At 42.2% G+C, this 23,740-nt stretch overlaps 1 protein-coding gene across 1 annotated transcript in view; it reads right to left on the bottom strand.

The window, feature by feature from the left end:
- CNTNAP2 (contactin associated protein 2) overlaps positions 1–23,740 on the bottom strand; it is a 2,297,635-nt gene that overhangs the window by 290,422 nt on the left and 1,983,473 nt on the right. The window contains exon 16 of the mRNA XM_003820514.5: positions 14,719–14,889. Coding sequence (XP_003820562.5) covers positions 14,719–14,889 — 171 coding nt within the window. The remainder of the gene's footprint in view (positions 1–14,718; positions 14,890–23,740) is intronic.

The following is a 23,740-nucleotide window of genomic DNA, read 5'->3' as shown; positions in this document are numbered from 1 at the left end:
TTCAATACCCAACTGTGTCAGAACATTGTAATATTAAAAAAATATAGGCCGTAATATATTTGAATGAATTAGGGGGATTCTCTAATTCATAGAAGTTTCAGAGTGGAGAGAAGTGGCTGGAAGCCACGTGGGAGCCCTTTAAACAAATGCTCCTATGAATGTTGGAGATGTTCCCTTTACTAACCCACCAAAATGAGGCTCCCAACAAAAGGAGAGGCAGGACCGTGATTTGACTATCAAAAAGGCAAATAAAAACTTTCCCTGTGGAGAAGTTTGTCATGCTCAAGCTTGACCTTCAGAAATACAAGAAACAATTCTTTTTGTTCTTCAACGTTTCTATCCTACATCTCATGGCCTCCAAAAGCCAGGACCCAGATCTCAGCCTGTCCTGTGTAGCTTGAATCAACACTCAACTACAGCAACAGCAGAGCTCTTTACGGTTAGCTATGGAATGTGAGTGCTATATACAATGCGGTGTCTACATTAAAATACATTTCAGGTTCTGAACAACTAGATCAGAAACTTCTAGAGCACAATCCCCTTATAAATTGAGAAGTACCTAAACTAAAAAAAAAAAAAAGAAATTAAAAAATTAAAGGTAAAACAGCAATACTAAAGAAATAGAAACGTCTTTTTTAAGAAGATATATTTTTACTGTGACCACACTCCTGTATAAGATTTCATGTAAGTCTTTACGTTTCCCCATTTCTCCTCAAGGTTCCTACTTGATTGCTATTAAAAATTGTCTTGTAATTTCAGTAAAATGCATCTTGAGAAAGATAACTCCCTGAAAATTTTCATTTATAACAAACTGTTTTTATTTCTTGTTGCTTTAAAACATGTTTTAAAATTTTTATAGATTGAGGGGATACAAGTACAAATTAACAAACTTTGTATAAATTTTCCAGTTGACATCCAATTGGCCAGTGTTTTCTTACATGGTTTTGATTTCAGTGTTTGATAGCTTATAGAAACCTAGCACTTGTTTTACTTCTAGTTGTCTTTGGCCTTTTGAGACAGTCTTTGGTTCTGAGCTTTTTCAAGTAATATATCCCAGTCCCTCACTATATTTAAATGAAGCTCTACTCCCTGATTTATTGTATCTACTTTTTTGTTAAAGCCAGCTTTGAATTAATTGGTCCCAAGTGTCATCCTTAGTTGAATCAATTCTGCAGCATTAGCAACACACACTGACTGACTGTTAACTCTTTTCTTGAAGCATTTGTTTTTATAAAAATATCAAGCCTATGGAGATACTGTTAGCTCCTAGAATGGCAGATGGAAAGTCTCTAACCTTATTATAATTTAAATTTTTCATATATATTTCTGCTTTTCTCATAAATCCATGTGTTCATTATCCAGCAATAATAGCATATCTTTCTTCCGTCTGTCTCAGAATGTGTGAATTCAAGCTTCTTTGATTTCTTCTCTTAGAGGGTCTGTTGTCTTACAGATGGCCATAGGCAGGCCAATTCTAGTTGTTGGTCTTTTTGACACTTTAATAGGCCATCTTTTAGAAGGGAAAGCTTTCATGAACTACCACATAGAGTAAATAATATGGAAAGTGTTGGCAGGGCGTGGTGGCTTATGCCTGTAATCCCAGCACTTTGGTAGGTCAAGGCAGGCAGATCACAAGGTCAGGAGTTTGAGACCATCCTGGCCAACACAGTGAAAACCTGTCTCTACTAAAAATACAAAAATTAGCCAGGCGTGGTGGCGTGAGCCTGTAGTCCCAGCTACTCAGGAGGCCAAGGCAGGAGAATTGCTTGAACCCAGGAGGCGGAGGTTGTGGTGAGCTGCTGAGATTGCGCCACTGCACTCTGGCCTGGGCAACAGAGAGAGACTCTGTCTCAAAAAAAAAAAAAAAAAAGAAGAAAAAGAAAATAAAAAAGAAAACATTAGAATCCAAGAGAGTGAGATAGAAGAAAAATTACATCAAAAAATGTTAATGAAACTTCAATATGTCTTTGGAGTAATGATAAACTACTCCATTCAGACAAATGCTATGTGAAGATGCTGACTAATGAGGATGCCTGCTACTTTCCAGGCAATGCACCTAATGAATTGTCTTGTAAAAATTTTGGTATTTTTGGGGAAATGAAGACTTCTGTCTTATTTTTTATATTATAAATCAAGATGCAAAAATGATAAAAAAAAATTTGTGTGGGCAGGATTTCAATGAAGGGGAAGCAATTCCGGAACAGACAGACACGTAGTCAGTCTTAGGAAACTGTAATGGTGTCCAGGGAATATCAGTAGCTGGACATAGCTGAAGCTGTGGCACATGGTGCTGGTGGGTGAGGGGCAAAGCTTGTATGGAGTGGGGGAAAAAAACTTGAAAATTAAGCCGTAAATCACTTACCAAGCTTGGGATTGTACTTTGTCTTATAAGGCACAGGGGGAATCATGGTGGTCTGTAAGGAAAGGAGTAACTGGACCAGATCTGTAGAAATTTGGCCTCACTAGGGAGGGTGGTTATCAGCATAGAGGGACTGGAGTGAGGGAGTCAAATTATGAGCCTGTCTGAATCCAGAATCCAGGGATTTCAACTAGCAAAGCCATCCTGGGAGGTAGAGACATTTGGTATGATTTCATTATCTTCACATCTATATTCCAGCTGCCTTTTATGACTAGTAGGAATTGATGCTTTCTGTGGCATTGTTCTGGTATGATGGCTTACAGGAAGAATAGCATTTCTTTATATTAAAAATGCAGTGTTCTATCAAGATAAAACAGTCTACTCCTATGGGGAGGTTAGTAAAACTTTAAATAGGACATTGAGTTTTCTAATTTGAATAATGAAGAAGATGGCCATGACATTAACTAAGTGGGAGCACAGAAGGGGGCTTTTGGGTGAAAATGATGGATTTCAGTTTCGATATGTTGAGCTTGAGGTATCGTGGGCCATTCTGATGGCTCCTTAGTTAGCATTTACAATTAGGTGGCAATAATGTTAGGAGATCTCCTGACTACGTTTGGTGAAAGCATATATGCTGACTGGAATTACTGGAAGCAGATGTGTTTTATTGTGGCCCATCCCTCCCCCCATCATCCTTAGGAGAACTGAGAACCCTGGCATGAAAAGTTAAGGTGCTGCTTGGCTATGAGTTCACTTAGGTTGGGAGGTGGTAAGCCACACTGGATGCTGATGGTCTCTGGCAGGTTTGCCGAATTGTTCATGGTAGACGAGACCTTAAATACCATCTTGTTCAACCTTCTTGTTTTACAAGTGGATATGATAAAGTCTGGAGAGGTTCAAGGACTGGTCTATGGTCAGTCAGCTTAGAATCCTGGTCTCTCTCAGTGTAGTTGAAAAATTGAGTGATTTATTAACTTTTTTGTCATTCAAGATTTTCTCAGAGCAGAGTTTTTCTCTTTTTCTACTTTTCCATTCAGCTGTAATTTATACACTGTAAAATGTGCATATCTTAATGCACAGCTGGATACATTTTTACATATGCAATCATTCCTTGCATTAAGATAAAGACTATTTCTACCACCCAGAAAGTTCCTTTGCACCCCGTCCTAGTTGACATCAGCTATCCCCAGGAATAGTTACTCTTCTGGCTTCTCTGCAGTAATCTATGTGGATTACTTAGGTTATTTTCGAGCATCGCATGAAAGAAATCAGGACATACCGTCATGTATGTACAATGTAATGTCTTTGAGGAAATCCTGCCTCTGATGTTTACTTTCTTTTTATTGTCCTAAAATGCCCCTGACTATGTAAATAAGCTGGAGTTTAATAGGGAGAGTCTAAGGACACCAGATCTCTAGTGAGGTCTTGGGGAGCCTATGTCCTGGACTTCAGCTGGTTTCCAAAGCAGAAGTTGAGCCCCAGCCGAGGGACAAGCCATCTCTTTGGGTGTGACTGGAAGTAGCCTGCCCTTGGTTACTTGGAATCCAGGATCTGGGCCCAAGGCAAAGGAATTATTACCAAGAAGGCAGTTGTATCTTCAAATGGAAGAATCCTTCCTGGTACCAGGAAGGTACCCTCCATGATGGGGAGGAAAGGCGATGTGGAGAGACTGCGGTTATGTGGCACCCATAGGAGCTGCCACGTGAGAGGGCTGGTCAGGAGGCCTGGGTGGTCTTTCAGAGCCACCTCTGAAGTGTAGTGGGAGAGAGGCAGAACTCTAGAATCTGTAGAGAGATGTCACTCTGTCTGGCCAGCTTAGGAGGAATTCCCAATCTTCTCTGGAAATTTCCAGATCAGGACATGAGTGGACCAGTAAACTCTAAAGTAACTGGAAATATTTTTATATCCAGAAGACATTCTATTCTAAAATCCATCTTCATAACTCTAGGATACCTCTACTGTACATTCAAATAACTGTCCCTTCAGTGTAATTGGCAAAGAAATCTGGATAAATTTAATCTAAATCGATTTACCAACTATTTATATATCTTTTAATATTTATTAAGAACAAAAAGCTATCATATGGAAAGCTTTAATATAGCACAAATTTCATTTTAGTTTACACTTCCAAACTTCTTTTTGGTCTGTAATTCAAATCAAAGGTTTAAATCGAGAAGTTAGAGAATTTCTTTTTAATCACAAGTGTTGTTATTAAATATTCAGGTCTTCAAATTTTATTTTTGGGGAGAGAATAGTTTTTTTTCTTATGTATAGTAATGACCAAGTCAGAATCATTTTTCAGATTCCAAATGTTGAATATAAATTGAAACCATAATTAGACTTGCAAAGTAGTAGAAACACTAAAATTCTTCCTAAATCCATGTTGATAACCCAAGTTGGCTTGGATAATTAAAAAGAAAAATCCAGAGGCCTGGCATGGTGGCTGACGATTGTAATTCCAGCATTTTGGGAGGCTGAGGTGGGTGGATCGCTTGAGTCCAGGTTTCAAGACCAGCCTGGGCAATATGGCGAAACCCCGTCTCCACAAAAAATACAAAAATTAACCGAGTGTGGTGGCGTGCACCTGTGGTACCAGCTACTCGGGAGGCTGAGGTGAGAGGATCACTTAAGTCTAGAAGGTGGAGGTTATGGTGAGCCAACATTGCACCACTGCACTCCAGGCTGGGCGACAGAGAGGCCCTGCCTCTAAATAAATAAATATAATATATGTATGAAAAATCCAGGTGCTAACACCTGATTTGTACTAATAAAAAACACAATATTTTTTAAAACATCCTAAATAACACCCCAACAGAACAACAGCCCAGTTAAGTGGAATTAGACATTCTTCACATCTACAGAGTGAAACTGTTTAAAAATAAAAAGTTGTTCCAATTTTGAAATACTGGAAGATAAATTGCCATTAGTTTACTTCTTCTGACTCATCAGTTTCTGTATATTGCAGAATATTTTCTTCTGACTTTCTTGAGCATGTATATTGCAGAAGGCTGCATCTTGAACATGAAAGTTTTTCCTCATATTATTTCCTAAGATTAGTAGGACATTAGGCCGCTGCCTCCACATTTTTGTGGAGATATGTCTGCTAAATGCAAATATTCCCTCCAAGTTATCCTGATACCTTAAAAATCTCAAACTTGGGCAACATGGAAGCTTATGTTAAAGTATTACAACAGTTTCTGGTTGCTTTTCCTGAATGTTACCTACTCAGTGAGCTTTTCCTTCAAAATTTCCCTCCAAAAATCCCCTTCACAAATGTCCTCTAAAATCTTATTTATTTATTTATTTTGAGATAGGGTCTTGCTCTGTCACCTGGGCTGGAGTGCAGTGGTACAATCTCGGCCTCCTGGATTCAAGTGATCCTTGTTCCTCAGCCTCCCGAGTAGCTGGGATCACAGGGGTGTGCCACCATGCCCAGCTAATTTTTGTATTTTTAGTAGAAATGGGGTTTCGCCATGTTGGCCATGCTGGTCTCGAACTCCTGAGTTCAAGCAATCTGCCCACCTCGGCCTCCCAAAGTGCTGGGATTATAGGCATGAGCCACCGTGCCCAGACTAAAATCTCTTTTAAATTGTTAAACAAAAATAGACTCTATGGTCACTATTTGTTGTATTATTAAACACTTTCAAACACTTCCTTCCTCTGATTGCAGTCCACCCTAAGGGGACCCTAACTTACAACCCTTAGAATTGTAACCCCTTTTCTGAGTGGCCCATATCTTGGGGCCAGGCGAACAGTTGGCCTATTCTTCCCTTCTCCGTACTTCTTCCACTCTATGGCTCCAGAGTCTTCAAACGGCTTCGCGTCCACCTATGACTCATCCTCTCCCCATTCATATTGTGGTCATTGTTTGAACCCCAGGACAGTAAAGTTTGGGTTATGGATTCCCTGTCCATTTCTCCTCTTGTCTTCACCATTGATGACCTCAACAGTGACATAGGTGACCAAGCAACACCACTCTGGCCTCCCAGTGCCCTGACTTTCTCTGCAGCCTTTTGATACAACCTACAAAATTCCATTTCAATTTTCATTCTTCTTACCGCCCAAACTGCTTTCCTGTGAAATCGTGAGTTCCAAAATTTCACTAACCGTGACCTGTCCTTCCACCTTTCCACATATTATTCCTTGTCTATATTTGGATCGCCAGCACCTCAGTCGTGGTGATCTGCTTCTCCACCTAGATTTTCTGGGGCTCTCCATTCAGACTAGCACCTCATTCATTCATTTCATTCATTCAACAAATGCTTATTTAGTTCCTACCACATGCCAGGCATTGTGGTGACCCTGGAGATATAATGGTAACTAATGTTCCGTAACCCTCGCAGCATGGGTGTATGACGGAGCCACACCTTTTTGATGTGTTCATGCCATCTATGATGCTGTGCTTTTTTCCTTTGGCATTCTAAACCTGAAACTTCCTTGTCCATTTACTTTGTGGCTCTTTTAAAATGTTAGCATCTTCAAGGAAACTTTTCTCCTTCTCCAGTCAGAAGTAAATGTTGCCTCATCTAAGTAACCACAGCATATTGCTCATACCTCTAATATTATCCTATCCAAAATATTATTTTATAGGCTGGCTGTAGGTGGTAGCTTATACCTATAATCCCAGTTCTTTGGGAGGTGGAGGCAGGCAGATCACTTGAGGTCAGGAGTTTGAGACCAGCCTGGCCAACACGATGAAACCCTATCTCTACTAAAAATATAAAAAATTAGCCAGGCATAGTGGCACATGTCTGTGATCCCAGCTACTTGGGAGGCTGAGGCAGGAGAATCACTTGAACCCGGGAGGCAGAGGTTGCAGTGAGCCAAGATAGTGCCACTGCACTCTAGCCCAGCTGGCAGAGTGAGTGAGAATCTGTCCAAAAAAAAAAAAAAATCTATCTATCTATCTATCTATCTATCTATCTATCTATCTATCTATCTATACACACACACACACACACACACACACAGTTTTATAATAACAGAGATTACTAGTCTCAAATAAAGAAAATGTGGTACATATACATCATGGAATACTACACAGCCATAAATAAGAATGAGATAATGTCCTTTGCAGCAACATAGATGAAGCTGGGGGCCATTATCCTAAGCAAACTAACACAGGAACAGAAAACCAAATATTGCATATTCTCACCTATAACTGGAAGCTAAACATTGAGTACGCATGGATACGTGTACTAAGGGTGGAGGGCGGGAGGAGGGAGAGGATGGAAAAACTACCTATCAGGTACTATGCTTATTACTTGGGTGACAAAATAATCTGTACATCAAATCCCCGTGACATGCAATTTACCAATATAACAAACCTGCACATGTACCCATGAACCTAAAAGAGAGACAGAGAGAGAGGGAGAGAGAGAGAAAGAGAGAAAGAGACAGAGAGAGATTAAGATTACTAGTCTTTCCCACTAGATGGTGTGCGCCTCTGGGATGGGGCCATGTCTTCTTCTTATGTTCATTTTAGGTATACACATAGCAGGTACTCAATAAATACTACATAAATATTTAGATGACCAGATATTTAGAATCAGATCTGAGACTTGACCCCAAATCTTCACTGCCTGTGTCATACTTCACACTCTAACAATACAAAATGCTTGTAGTTTCGCAAACGCCCATCACACTCGCCATTCCTGTGTTTTTGTTCGCATTGCCTCTTCCTCCTAGAATTCTTTTCCCCATTCCTTTAGCTTTTTTGCCTGATTTTTATGACCCAACTGAAGCATTCCCTCATCTTCCCCTTCATTCCCAGGATAGGTCACATACCTCTCCACCGAATGTTCATAATACTTTGTGCCTATCATTGTAATTTACTTATTTTAATGATTAAATGCATCATATCTGGATTCGGCAGTGTCAACTCTATGCTCTCATTTCCTTAGCTGTAAAATATGTATAAAACTTGCTGTGTAACCTAAAAAAGTTAATAACCTACAAAAGCTTTAGAACAGGGCCTGGCACTTGGAAAGCTCTCAGTGAAATTATGTATCCACACTGTCACTAACGTGTTTGTCTCCTTCACTAGGAGGTGGGTGCTGGGTTCTCCTGTTTCCACCTCAGGGTCCCCAGCGCCTCCCAGCACCAGCAGTAGGGCAGGTGCTCAGGAGGTGGTGGCCCGAGGTTGGGACCCTGGTTATGATGGCCCTCTCAGTCAGAAAAAGGATCTAGAGCAGTCAAGCTAATCCCTTAGGGGTAACTGAAAAAATACATGGACAGATCCATGGTTGTTAGTGATGAAGAAAAGTTTAGAGTCTGGGTTTTCTGATATCTGCTCCATAAATTTTTTTTTGAGCAATATCTCTTTGCCATCTCAAAAATACTAACAAACAAACATCCACACACAACAACAACAACAACAAATTCTGATTTGGAAAGGCACTTCCTAGTGGGCGGTTTACGCTGTTCTCTTTACTTCCGCCTCTTCCTCTCACCCCTGTGAGGTGCTGCGATGCTGGGTCTACCTCATGCCCACAGCCATGGGGACCTTGCTCCTTCAGCCAGTCCCTTTATCTCCTGTATCACCAATCCCCCTTCTCTACCATAGTTTTCTCCTTCAACTATATGAATGCTCAAGTCTCTACCATCCTCAAACTAGAATGAACAAAACCACCCTCTCTTGATCTCCAAATCCACTTCCACTCACCCTAGTGATACCTGACTTTTTGACAGTGACCTCTACATGTTAAATCTGATGGTCACTTTATGTCCTTGTTTTAGTGACCTCTCAGCAATATCTAACACTCTTTTTTTCCTTTTTGAAATGTCTTTTTCATTTGGTTTCTGGGTACCACTGTCTTCCTACTTCTCTGTTAGTTTTCTACAAACTAGTTTTCTTCCTTCTATTCCTTGAATGTGGTTTTCTTTTCTTTCTTTCTTCCTTTTCCTTTTCTTTCTTTCTCTGTTTCTCTTTCTTTTTCCTTCCTACCTTCCTTCCTTCCTTCCTTCCTTTCCTTCTCTCCCTTCCTTCTCTCCCTTCCTCGAGGTCTCGCTCTGTCACTCAGGCTAGGGGGTACAGCTGTGTGATCATAGCTCACTGCTGCCTCAAATTCTTGGGCTCGAGGGATTCTCCTGCCTCAGCCTCTGGGCAGGAGGCTAAGGGACTACAGGTGCAGCCAACCATGCCTGGCAAATGTTTTATTTTTAGTTTTGTATAGATAGGGTTTCACCATGTTGCCCAGGCTGGTCTTAAACTTTTGGGCTTAAGTGATACTCCCCCTTCAACCTCCCAAAGTGCTGGGATGACAGGTGTGAGCTACTGCCACTCCCAAAGTGCTGGGATGACAGGTGTGAGCTACTGCTACTCCCAAAGTACTGGGATGACAGGTGTGAGCTGGTTGTCTTTCTCGTACATCTTGCTTCCTCTCTCTACACATTTGTTTTGGGCAATCTCATCCATGCCGAGGGTACTGAATGCTTATTTCCTGATCCTGTAAGTGATGATGACTCCCACACTGAGTTTCTGAGACCTCTCTGTTGGGTTCTGGACTTGTCCATTCAGCATCCTCTAGATGTGTCCACTTGATTAGATCCTCCTATAGCCCACAGAGACTCAGTCTCAAAATATCCAGAATGCAGTTTGTATTTTGCTCTTGAATGTCAGACTCCTTCATGAAAGGTGCCCCACTCACACCACATCAAAACTAGAAACACTGGTTTCATTCTAGGATCTTCCCGTCCACTTAACCCTCACGAGTATTTGTTGAATGTCTGTGGAATCTATCTGTTAAGGATCTTTCTTTCTTTCTTTCTTTTTTTTTTTTTTGAGATGTAGTCTTGCTCTGTGCTCTGTCACCCAGGCTGGAGTGCAGTGGTGTGATCTCGGCTCATTGAAGGATCTTTCATATCTATAATGCTTCATCACTGTCTTCCTCTCTTTCTATGCATTCTGCCTCTGTCTTAACAGAGGCTCCCATGGCTGGTTGTCTGGCTTCCAGTCTTTTCTCTGGTGAATGCAAACCTGATCAAGTTACGCCCTGGCTCTCCATAGCCTTCAGGGTCATGTTGAGTCAGATGCTCCCCCTGGTAGAGTGCATTGGGTGCTCATCTGTGCCCACCTTGCTATTGCTGGCCCCCGCCCCTCCCCACTGCACCTGTCCCCTCCTGGGTCCTTCAGTTCAGTCTCCGACACCTTCGTTCATTTGGTGTTATCCTGAAACTTCCTTTTTTCCCTGGCTCCTGTTCTTCCCCCACTTCTTCACCTTACTGGCTTCTACTTATCCATCAAAATTTAATTAAAGCATTCCATCCCTGGGAGGCGCTCCTTGTCACGCCAGTCAGGTTTAAAAATTCCCCTCAGTGCTCCCGGCCTCTTTCTCGGTATCTGTTCTGTGAGGCAGTGTGCTTTAAGGTTAGCAGCAATGACTTTGGGACAGACACATAATGTTTGGGGTCAAACACCAGCTCTGCCACTTCCTGGCTGTATGACCTTGGCCAGGCAACTTGCTCACCCTGTGCCTCAGTTTCCTCGTTTGTAAAATGGAGATGTGAATGGGAGTATGCACTTCACAGGGTGGTTAGGAGTGTGAGATGATTCACGTAAAACGCCTGGAACGAGTCCTGAAAGTCTGAATGAAGCTGAGCTATTTTTGTTATTATCATAACTCCTGAGTTACTTGCCTACTTTCTAAAACAAACAGAAAGATCTTTGAGGGAAAGAAATCACACTTGATTTGACTAAATTACCTCAGCACTAGCACTGTACCTGGGACATAGTAGATACTCAGTAAATACTCATTAAATGAATGAATAAATATGAATAGTAAATACATGAAGTATAGGGTTAAAATGTTACCATTAAAGCATGCTAATGAGTGAGATTGCCCTAATTTTATCTCTGTGTTTTTCTACTTGTGCATAAGATGCTGATGGTATCTCATTAACTTAGTGTACACTGACTCACTGTTTTCTGAGTCGAGAATCTTCCACTCTTGACAGAAGGGCACAGTGTAATTAATTAACAGAACTGTCATTCTGGAAAGCAATATGTAGTCATGAACTGTGACCAAATTCCTTTGAGACACGCTTAGAGAAACAAAATGTGAATTCCTATCAGAAAGAGATCAGAAGGCCTAACAAGCTAAAAGAGAAAAACATAGAGACAGTTCTAAAGAGTTTAACTTCAGAATCAACGTTTCCTGAGGCCCCTTTGGTAGCCCGCCACTGTTGTGAAAACAATTAGGTTTGCAGAGTGATTCCTCACACAAGGAAGTGGCCCTGAGAGAATTCTCTACCCAATGTCTCAGGAATCCTGACGGCGAAGTGTCTGACTGAAAAAGTGTGATCAGCGGCCAGGCACGGTGGCTCACGCCTGTAATCCCAGGGCTTTGGGAGGCCGACGCGGGTGGATCACGAGGTCAGGAGTTCGAGACCAGCCTGGCCAAGATGGTGAAAGCCCGTCTCTACTAAAAATACAAAAATTAGCCAGGCGCGGTGGCGGGCCCTTGTAATCCCAGCTACTCGGGAGGCTGAGGCAGGAGAATCGCTTGAACCCGGGAGGCAGAGGTTGCAGTGAGCTGAGATCGCACCACTGCACTCCAGCCTGGGCGACAGAGCAAGACACCATCAAAGAAAATTTAAAAAAATTAAAGAAAAAGTGTGATTGATGAGACAGCGACAGCAACAAGCCTCCATCATGGCCATTTTTTTCTCCATGTTCTTCATGAAAGCACCACTTTTGGTTTGCTTTGTAGTTTTTCTTAAATACAGAAGTCTGCCTCCCTCTCCATGAGGCTCCTTTGAACACTGATGGAGAGGACATATAATGATGGGCATCTAATATGTGACATTTTGGGGATCGTGAAAAGGTCTTTCCACCCTCTCTGGTTATTAGTAGATACAGGGGGCTCTGAGGGAAGATTAGAGGCTCGAACCTGGGTCTTGAACATTTCACATGTTTTTGCCCAGAGTAAAGGATACAGTGAAAGTAAAGGTATTTGACAAAAGGAGGCTGTAATTCATACTGTGAACCATGGGCCACATGGTTTTCATACTGTGGAAAGACCTGGAAAACTCTGAAGACAGCTCTAAAGATTTTTCATAATTAGAAATTAGTGGCTGGGTGCAGTGGCTCATGCTTGTAATCCCAGCACTTTGGGAGGTCAAGGCAGGCACACTGCCTGAGCCCAGGGGTTTGAGACCAGCCTGGCCGACATGGCGAGACCCCGCAATGACAAAAACCACAAAAATTAGCCAGGTGCAGTGCCACGCACCTGTAGTCCCAGCTACTTGGGAGGCTGAGGTGGGAGGATCACCTGAGCCTGGGAATTCGAGGCTGCAGTGAACCATGATTGCACCATTGCACTCCAGCCTGGGTGACAGAGTGACACCCTGTCTCAAAAAAAAAAAGAGAAAAGTAGAAGAAAGTAGAGAAATTCTTTGACCCCGAGGGCTGAGTAGAAACACCTGCTCTCCCTCTATCTAGTATGTGTTCCTTCTCAGCCAGGCGTGGCTTTACAAAACTTGAGGACATAAAATAAAGATGGGGGAATCCAAGCACTTTTATAGAAACTTACAGAACCACTCAAATATAGAACTGGCAATTTTCTTTTGTGGCCATAAAATCTTTCTAAAATTTGATCCATCTTATGTAGAAGTCAGAAAATAGTTTGATTCAGTTAGTTAATTTTAACTGAGGGAAGCAAGAATCCCCTTACAATTATTCTTATCCAGAATTCAGTAAAGGGGGGATTTTAATTAATTAGTTAATTTTAATTCTAGGACCAGGATAGCCTTAGCCTCCCTTTCAATCAGACCTGGCTCAGATCAGATCTGCCATGGGCATCCTCAGAAGATGATAATTACAATAACTACTAGATACCGAAATAAATGCTTTATGAGTATTTAAATTCTATTCTCATCACAATCCCACAAATTAACATTTCCTTTTTATATATCAGAAAATTAGGATTCAAAGAGATTGAGCAATTTACCTGACGGTGTGGAATTGAACCTAAGAATGCTACTGTGAATCCAATAGCATTTCAGCAGAAATGGGACATGGATTTGGGATCATTCTCAGACCAGACCCAGGAACATAAGCACTCATTTAAAGGGGACAGACTTGGGGAAGGGAGACTTTTTTTTCTGAGACGGAGTCTCGCTCTGTCACCCAGGCTTGAGTGCAGTGGTGCGATCTAGGCTCACTGCAAGCTCCGCCTCCCGGGTTTACTTACGCCATTCTCCTGCCTCAGCCTCCCAAGTAGCTGGGACTACAGGCGCCCCCGCCACCACACCTGGCTAATGTTTTTTTTTTTTTTTTTTGTATTTTTAGTAGAGATGGGGTTTCACTGTGTTAGCCAGGATGGTCTCGAACTCCTGACCTCGTGACCCACCCAAATCAGCCTCCCAAAGTGGTGGGATTACAGGCGTGAGCCACCGTGCCTGGCCGGAAGGGAGACTTTTTGATATGCTGAGTGTAAGGCTGAGGTTTTGTAAGAGGACAGGGGACATAGCCTGGCCTCGTCCTTGTGGTTGATCTCCCTGACTCTCACAGCCAATGGAGTCTCCCTGACTCTCACAGCCAACGGAGTTCAACATTTGCAAATAATCAACTGGCCTGGAAGTCAGGGGATTGTAACTTCCTAAAGCTGAATTGGGGCCCTGATGTTTAAAGGGTCCAGGTAGGGCAAGCATTGCCCTTCTCAAGTCTTGTGCAGCTAACCCCCACCTTCCACTGATGGAGCTCCCCAAGCCTGAACGCCCCCTTAGGGTGTTTGCTCCAAGGCCAGCTGAGCTGAGCTAAGCAGCATCCTCTCTTGCTCTGCCTCTTATTGTCTCTGTATCTTTGGCTAAGTACATGACATCCAGAACTCACTTGTAGAGGGTGGGCAGGTGTAGGTCCTCTGTAGGAAACCTGCAGACTCTGTGTCATGGAATTGCCCAGTCCTGTGGTCTCCGTGGCCTCCTGAACTCACACGGATGTCACTAGTTATCATTCCTGTCTTCCTTGACCTTGACATGATTTTCCTCACTCCCTGCTCCTCGGGTCAATGCACACACCCCTCACCTATTTTTGACCCTGTCTCTTTGGAAAACAGCCACACAAGACATGAAGCTGTAGATAAACATTCCTCTCCCACATTCTCAGGGCAGTGTGTTCTCTCTCATCTTCTTGACTAATTGCTTGAGAATCTGGATGTGCCTGCTTCCCTGAGAGCATCCCAAGGACAGGGACTGAGGTTGGAGCCCAAACTCAGGCTTGTGTGTCCACCTCTAGTCCTGCTCCTGGAACAAAGGAAACCTTCCACGTTTGAATCGAAAGGCCTTCCACAATCAGGACCCGGACCACCCTGAGGTGACGAAAGTGGCTCCCCATGAGTTGACAAGCAACTTATACTCACACTTCAGCTCCAGCTTGATGAAATCTTCCTTTCCCATATTTTCAAGAAACACTCCCCAGGGGGTTAATGTTTTGAAGTAGAAAGAAATGTCAGCGCTGGTTTCCCCTTGGAAAGTAGAGAAGTGTAGGTAGGAGGATGGGTTTGGGAAAGAGGCGGCGTTCCAATAATTCCCTGTGGGAAGAAAACAAAAAAATCAGGTTAACTCACACCCTGATCAGCCTAGTCATGTAACAGATACCCATTGCTTGAGTTTAATAAGTACCATTAGCAATAGTCATTATTTTCTCTCATTCTGTTGAACAACATTGGACCAAATGCTCACAAATATATTTTTGACTTTCCAAAAGATATATGTGTGTCTATATAACATTCATTTACATATAAAGATATTTAAAGTATTAATATATACAATCTATATAAAATTAAATATTAATATAGTATTTCTATAAATTGTACAATAAAATATTTTATAATATTTATGATAAACAATATTTTATAATTATATAACAATAAAGATTGATATAGTTGGGGTTCCTACCAAGGAGTCCTATAGGACTCTAAGAAGTAAATGCCAATAGACACAACAATTGGGAGAAGCCCCTGGGGTTACTCTGTGGGTGGGTGGGGGCTGTTTTGAACTCCTGCATATGTACTGGTAGCTTTGGTCTGGTGCAAGCAGCATCTGAGATAAACCTCAGGATGCCAAAGTAAGAATAAAGTTTTTGGTATTTTGCTCTTGCTTTTCATCCACCTCTGCCTTGGAAGAGCCAGTGCCCACTCCTGTGTCAACGGCCACCCAGACACCTGGTGCAGGTGCTTCAGGAATACAACTGACGGAGCCTGGAGGAGGTGAGGAGCCGGGAACGAGGCAGAAGTGACCAGACTAGGCTAGGGCAGTTTCCTCACCTCTCCTGCGCCAAACTCTCAGAGGTGAGTTGCCTTCTCTTCCCTTCCTACTTCCTCCTGGGGACTGCAGGTGAGGCTCTGGCCTGTGGGATTGTTGTATAGTATGGGGATGAGGCAGTGAGCCCACCGAATGGCTCTCAGCCAGCCTCTGTCCTTGAGCTCTTGGAGAAGATGTGATTGTACCAGCTGCCTCTCCCCACTCATTGCCTGACAGAGCAGCCAGTGTTTCCAGGAGAAAAGCAGCTCGCAGGATGCAATAAAAACACCAAACTGCGTTACTCAGATTCCATTAGGACAGATGGACCAAGAATTTAATATGGGATCAAGAGTTGGCTCTCAACTTCATCTTCAGGGGAGAAATTCCTTTTTAATGTGCACATTTCTGAGTACATTTACTGTCATAGCTAAAGACTAAAATATATGGGCGTGATTTAAAGCAGTTACTAAAGCCTTGAGCTCTGATACTAGCCTCCAAATGTATGCTTTTTAAAAAACACGGTATTTGCTATATCTTTTCTCCAAAAGGCACAATGAATCAACTAAGTGCACTCCATTAGTTTCTATTCATACACAAATGATATTTTTCCTTCCTTTTATACAAATTATACACATATGCAATATTAAATTGAGCTACTATTTTCAAATAAAAGTTACTTTGTGTTGGTTCTGCCATGCTTAAGTCATAATTTTAAATTATGAAATATTAAAATATGGTCTTATTTAATTAATGCTGTTGTTTGTTTTTGTTTTTAGAAATGTCTAGAATATAGCAACATCTAGATAAGTCCCCAGGCATGTTAAAAGACAAACTTAGGCATATTAAAATCTTAACATGTTTATTTGGACATTCAGTGATTCGTGAATTGGGCAGCACCAGAATTCAAGTTGTCTACTGGGGTGCGGGGTTGGAGAGAGAAATGTGTTTGTGGACGCAAGACAAAGAAACCGTTTGATTGGTTAATGTGGAAAGTCTTTAGTTAGAGGTTAGGTGGTGGTTTCTGATTGCTGATAAGCTTAGTTTTGTTTCAGTATTTACATTGAAGAGGATTTGGCTTGCTTCCCTAGGTATCTAGGGCTCTGAAGCTGTCTCAGCCAATGGCATTCCTATTAATTACTGTCGCAGGTAATACATAAACAGGGAACTAGGGCAAAATATGTTTGTAAATATCTTCATTAGGGTAAAAACTGTTCTTAATGTGTTCCTAATCTTAGTGCAGTCTTAAGCTTCTTTTTTTTTTGTTTTTTTAGACAGAGTCTCGCTCTGTGGCCCAGGATGGAGTGCAGTGGCACGATCTAGGCTCACTGCAACCTCCCCGTCCCAGGTGCAAGCGATTCTCCTGTCTCAGCCTCCTGAGTAGCTGGAATTACAGGCACACACCACCATGCCAGGCTAATTTTTGTATTTTTAGTAGAGACGGGGTTTCACCATATTGGCCAGGCTGGTCTCGAACTCCTGACCTCAGGTGATCCACCTGCCTCAGCCTCCCAAAGTGCTGCGATTACAGGCATGAGCCACCATGCCCGGCTGCTATTTTTTTTTAAACAAAGTATAAAATCATAGATTTCAGTAGGAGAAAATAGGCAAATAGGTTGCTTTCTTCTTGGGGAGGAGAATATTGTATGATCTAGTGTAGGCTACTGGTTACAGGAACAGAAAGGCGCTTTGCAAAGCTCAAGTTGCTAGTTATCAAGGGTAAGCCTTCCTCCCCCCTCAACATCTGCCTTACTACACAGCAAGAGGCATTCAGGTGCACCTCTGTGAGAAAACCTAAATCAACGCTCTCGCTCATCAGAGAGTCCTGAAGCTGGGAGGGAATAAAAATGAGGCCCAGGGCCAGAAGGATTCAGCTCATCCTAATTGGGTGAGAGCCCTTTAAGGACCCCAGAGCCTGCAGAGATCAAAGTCCCCAGCCAGACTTCAGCCTTAAGCAAAGCAATTCTGTCTCTTTAGGCTGTATCCCCAGGATACGAATGCAATTAACATTTTAAAATTTCAATCCAATCAAGTACCTTCTTATTTTCTGAGGTGGTGATGTATTAACAGAAGGGCAGTTGTCTAAAATGATTCTAGAAAAAGGAAAGCTAAAAGTAAAGCATGTCAGTATTTATTTGAGGCCCAGCACTGGTTATTCAGACAGAAATATCCGCAGAGAGGAGAAAAGTAGTTCCATCAGTTATTCAAGTGTGATGAAATATCTCTATAGACCACAATTCCATTTATTCTAATTCTATGCTCACTAAGCAACTTCAATCTAATTTGATCTCTTGAATAGACTCATTCACGGGGAAGTCATGCCTTGTACAAATGGTTTTTCCCACTATCCTGGAAACATCTGGATTATCACATGATGCCCTTGGAGTTGTCAATTGTGAGTTATCTCAAATCTCTGGATGAGCTTATTAAATCCAGATTCTTCAGAAGCAACAGGGAGGACTCCACTCTGGATTAGACTGATGGTATCAAAGTAGGAGTGCGGCTCAGGAGGTGCCAAGGGTGATCACTGGGGCTCAGGCAGATGATGTTAGAACTTCTGCTTTTACTTGTTTTAAAAATGTTATCCTTTAATATCGATTTTAGTTATACTTTATAATGTACACTATATAAATGCAGTGGCACATGGATGGGATTTGTAAGTAAACATGCTTAATGGGATGTGGACTTACAGGCTTTCAGTGAGTGGGGTACAAATAATAAATCATGGATGCTTCTGCTCCAGCCCATGGTAACCATCTCTGAGTCCTGTTCTGAGGAATCTGTTGCCCAATCTCTGGGATTTTTTTATTATAACAAGATTATGTGCATGCCTTTTCCAGCGCTGATAGCGCTTCTGGGTGCAAGAGTTATTATTGTTTGTTGATACTGCTCCCAACTGATCATAGACTCCATGAAAGCCGGCATGAAAACATTTCCTCTCAGTAATCTTCAGCCTCAGAATATAGTCAGCACTCATAAATAATTATTCAATCAATATATAAGTAACTCATTGCCCCTCTCATTTATATCCATTTTCACTCCTTTTACAAAGTCCTCATGAGACAGAATGTTCTTTATGGTAACCTGGGTGTTAAAGATGCTACATAAATATAAATAAAAGCTAATGCTGCTTTAGCACCTACTGATAACTGGATACTGCTTCCACTAGCACACCATAATTCTCCTTATCCATGGCTTTATTTCTATAACTCCCTATAGACTTCATTGAACAATACCATGCATTTGCAAGACTGATGGTATCATAACCTTAAGGTTATTGAAATCACTGCAATTTGTACTTGCTACCAAGGTCAGTGCTATGGAGGTAAAGTGACAAGGGGTGAGAATGCCAAGCTGGGAATAAGAGATTCACTATATGGCAAAGAGAGTGCCAAAGGAGGTGGCAGGGACCAGGCCAGCACGGATAAGTGGAGGAGGCAAGTCTGGAAACTGAGAGGGAAGATATGAAAGATGTGAAACAGAACAGAAATTAGTGTCTGAGACTGGAAGGGTCAGTCAACAGTAACAGAATAATGAGGCAGGTAGAGAGGGACTGGAGACCCAGCCTGGGGCTGGAGTCAAAAGCTTTACGGAATGATCGAGATGACACTGAAGGCTCTGCAAGCTTGGAAGTGAGTCAATCACATGAGAAGCTTTGTAACTGCATGTTAGGCAAGGCCAGGGCTCATCACGTGTGGCAAGAGGAACCAGGGAGGCACCTCTAGCTAGTGCAGGAGAGGGGGGCTGAGCCTGCAAAGCAGGCTTGCTGGTCTCCATCATCACATCACTTTAAACCCCAATTAAGCATCAATAGAAAATGCTCTATCATATCTTCACACAAATTTCATAGCAGCCACTTACTTGAATCCGACCAGTGATTATTTGGTATTGGATATGGTTTAAATCTGTGTTCCCACCCAAATCTCATGTCTAATTGTAACCCCCAATGATGTGGGGCCTGGTGGGAGGTGATTGGATCCTGGGGGCGGTTTCTCATGAATAGTTTAGCACCATTGACCTTGGTGCTGTCTTTGTGATAGTGAGTGAGTGCTTATGAGATGTGGTTGTTTAAAGTGTGCAGCACCTTCCCTTCTCTCTCTTGCTCCTGTTCCATCCACGGGGTATGTGTACATCCCCTTTGCCTTCTGCCATGATTGTAAGTTTCCTGAGGCCTCCCCAGAAGCGGAGCAGATGCCAGCATCATGCTTCCTGTACAGCCTGTGGGAACTGTGAACCAATTAAACCTCTTTTCTTTATAAATTACCCAGTCTCAGGTATTTTTTTACAGCAGTGCAAGAACAGACTAAGATAGTATAGGATTCCAACTTCAAACTTTCTGAGCACATTTTCTGATGGACAGCATTTCATTTTAAACCTAATTTTTGTTTCTAACAAAGTATTACATGTACATAGTTATAAAGGTCTAGTGGTGCTAGGACTAAAGCAAAAAGCAGTTCCCTGCTTCCCGCCCCCTCCCAATTCCTTAGAGACACCTTCTCACACTTTTAACTCTTTCAATTAAACAGCTGTATTTAAAAAAAAAAAAAAAACCTCTGGAGCTACTTATTGATTTATACCTTTTAGATATTCTCTACTGATTTTCCTGAATATAAGATGAGAATTTAGCACTTTTATAAGCCTGCTTCCCTAGCCCCTTTCTCTATATTCTCCCCAAATAGCTAAATCACAGATTTTTGGTCATATTGAAATTCAAGCTTGGCATGGTGCCTCACACCTGTAATTGCAGTGACTGGGGAGGCTGAAGTGGGAGGATTGCTTGAGGCCAGGAGTTCAAGACCAGCCTGGGCAACATAGTGAGATCGTGTCTCTGAAAAAAAAATAACTGTGTATAATGGTGTAGTTCTAGCTACTTGGGTGGCTGAAGCAGGAGGATCCCTTGTGCTCAGAAGTTCGAGGTTGCAGTGAATTGTGATCATGTCACTGCATTTCCACCTGGGCAACAGTAAGACACTATAATAATAATAATAATAATAATAATAATAAAATTTAGCACAGTATTCATATTTTAGGACTACGTAATATTTTTTAAAACCCAAATAGTAAAATCGACTTGTATTTTCTTTAAATTGTATTTTCTTGCATTTTGTTGTATGTAATTATATTTTCTTATATTTTTGTTTGTTGCAATTGTATTTTCTTGTATTTAGTTTCTTTAAAATCAATAATTATTTTTTTCATTTGCTTATTTTTCTATGTATCTGCCACGAATTCTCTCCAGATTCTCTAACACAGCAGTAAAACTCTTCTCAAACATTTTCCAACATTGCACACATCAGGCCATCTGCAGTCACATTTTTGTCCCCTGGAGGCATCTTCTATGGCTCTCTTTCCTCTGTTCCCACCTGGACGGGGTCTTCTCAGGGTTACTGCACAGCCCTTGTCCTGGGACCTCCCTCTGCCATTAGTGCAGGGACTTCCTTTTGCCACACTTTGGTATTACATCCCCAAGTTTCAGGATCTCATGACATCCACTTCCTAGGTCTACACTCTCATTTTCCTGAAACACATTCTCAGGTAGCTCCTTGAGAAAAGAAATACTCGAGGTTAACTTTCTAAACCCATGTTCCTCTGATGAGTCATTATTCTACTTTCGCACTTAATTGAGAAACTCCAGAAAGAAAATTGTCAGGCTGTCAGGGCTGCTACTGGGAAAGCAACTGCTTTCTGTTTACGAAGCCTTATATGAAACCTACATTTTTTTCCTTTCTGGAAACTTTCAGGATCTTTTCTTTAACTCTTTTAATTGGAACTTCATGATTGCCTTGATATAGATTTTCCTCCCATATGAGGTCTGAGACTTTAATAATTTCTCTGATCCCTTTTCTCAAACACCTGTTTATTTTAGATTTTTTTTTCTAATTTTGTTCCAAATTTTGATCTTTTTCCTTTGTGTTCTACTTCTTTGGAAATTTCCTCAGCTTTATTTTCAATACTGTCATTGTGTTTTAATTTCAGCTATCATATTTTAAATTTCCAAGTATTATTTCTCGTTCTCTGATAGTCCCCTTTCTCATAGCACCCCATTCTAATTTTTTTGGAGGCAATATCTCAATATCTTCTCTTGTCTCTCTGAGAATATTAATTTAATTATCAAAAGTTTTCTTCTGCTTTCTCTGTTGCCTCTGTTTCTTCCCAGACCTCCTGCCACCCACCCCTACCCTGGATTGTGAGTTCGGGGGTCCCTTCTTTTATGACATCTCTGACATTATCCTACATAGTTGGTGACTCTCACCTGCCTGTTTATACCGAACAGTCAAGTACTAGACAGCTGACTGCAATCTGGAGTGTGTGTGTCTGGGATGGTGGTGGATTTGATGATTGGGCTTCATTATCACATGGAGAGTCCCCTGTCCCATTGAAGGGACTCCGAATGTCAGTATCTGTGACTTGTTTTGGTCACTGAATGTTCAATCTCTTGAGAGAAGAATCCGCTACTTTCCTCGTGAGGAATATATGTCTGTTGCTCAGTGCTTGGGAAGCTGAGAGGAAGAAGGCTAAGGAGAGGGGTCGACCTTATTAAGTCAATTTCCTCTGTTTTTATTAAGGAGCTTTACCCCCATTTTTTGGTGCCTGGTGTCTGGAGTGTGAACCCCCACTTCCTGCATGGGTAGAGTAGGACAGTCACTGGCAGGGTCATAGCGGGGAGCTGGGGTGTGACTGACCCTCACATAGACGTTCCGCCATTCCTCCGGCTCTGAGCCCGGCCCTTGCCTGCCTCCGGTTCCTGGGCCTCTTGGAGCTCCACAGCTTGCTTCCCACCTGCCTGTCAACAGCCTGGACTTACAGATTTTCCTTTACTGCCAGTAGTGAAGTAACTGAACTTGTGATGTGCTGAAGTTCTTTCGTGGAGAATGAAGAGAAGGAGGTAACAGACTGAAGTCACAGTCCACCTGTGGGTCCAGCAAGAGCCCTAGAAGCATTGGCGGGGGTGGTACTACCAGGATGAGGTGGTGGGGGGTGGGAGTGATGACAGGAAGTGAGTCCCTGGGCTGCTCTGGGCTGTCACTTGGTGAAGCTTCCCTGCACTGTTTCCGTGTGCAGGCTGAGGAAGCCGACCTCCAGGTTCCCATTCTGGCTCTACCATCTCCACCTACTGGGCAATGTGAGGCAGATCATTTGGCCTTCCTAAATCCTCATGTGTACAATGGAATTGTGGCAGACCAGGTCTTACTAATGCAGGCCTCCATAACAACTGTTTCAGCACTGACTGAATGGTTAAGTTAAATATTAAAAGCTGAAAGAAGCAGTGCCCTTATACAAAGGTTAGGATGTAACAAAAGCCCACCGAGAGTTTGCCTAGGCCTTTTCTGGACCTTGAAACATGGCAAGATAATGAAGGAATTCTTAACAGGACCTGTTTAGGATTAAACAAGTTTTATTGGGGGTCTGAAGAAACTCCCCAGGCCTCCACAAACAAGTTTAATGGGGGTCTGAAGGAACTCCCCAAACCTCCATGATTTAGCAGGAGACAAGGGTCATTAGTCCAGCATCTGAACCCATTTAGATTAAGTAAATTTACTGAGGCTGCAGAGGAAGGTCTTCAGGACTCAGATCTTAGTTATAAATTAAAAGAAGTGAGTCACTTATGTCTTTAGATAAATGCACACTTACTCATAGACATATAGCTTACAAGGTATGTAAGCTCTGGAAAACTTTGTAAGTTTGAGTTGATCTGGCTATAATTTCCAGGTGTTCTCCCTGTACCCAGTTACAGAAATAAAAGCTCACGCCTGTAATCCCAGCACTTTGGGAGGCCAAGGCGGGCAGATCACCTGAGGTCGGGAGTTTGAAACCAGCCTGACCAACATGAAGAAACCCTGTCTCTACTAAAAATACAAAATTAGCCAGGCATGATGGTGCATGCCTGTAATCCCAGCTACCTGGGAGGCTGAGGCAGGAGAATCACTTGAACCTGGGAAGCGGAGGTTGCGGTGAGCCGAGATCGCACCATTGTACTCCAGCCTGGGCAACAAGAGTGAAACTCCATCTCAAACAAAACAAAACAAAACAAAACAAAACAAAACAAAACAAAACAAAACACCTCTCTTCTTTCCCAGTTCATCTGCATCTCTTATTGGGTGGTGAGAATAAGCAGCTTGACCCTGTTTGGTCCAGGAACAG

The sequence above is a fragment of the Pan paniscus genome, chromosome 6 (assembly GCF_029289425.2).
Source record: "Pan paniscus chromosome 6, NHGRI_mPanPan1-v2.0_pri, whole genome shotgun sequence".
Lineage (NCBI taxonomy): Eukaryota > Metazoa > Chordata > Mammalia > Primates > Hominidae > Pan > Pan paniscus.
This window is presented reverse-complemented; position numbering and strand designations above follow the sequence as displayed.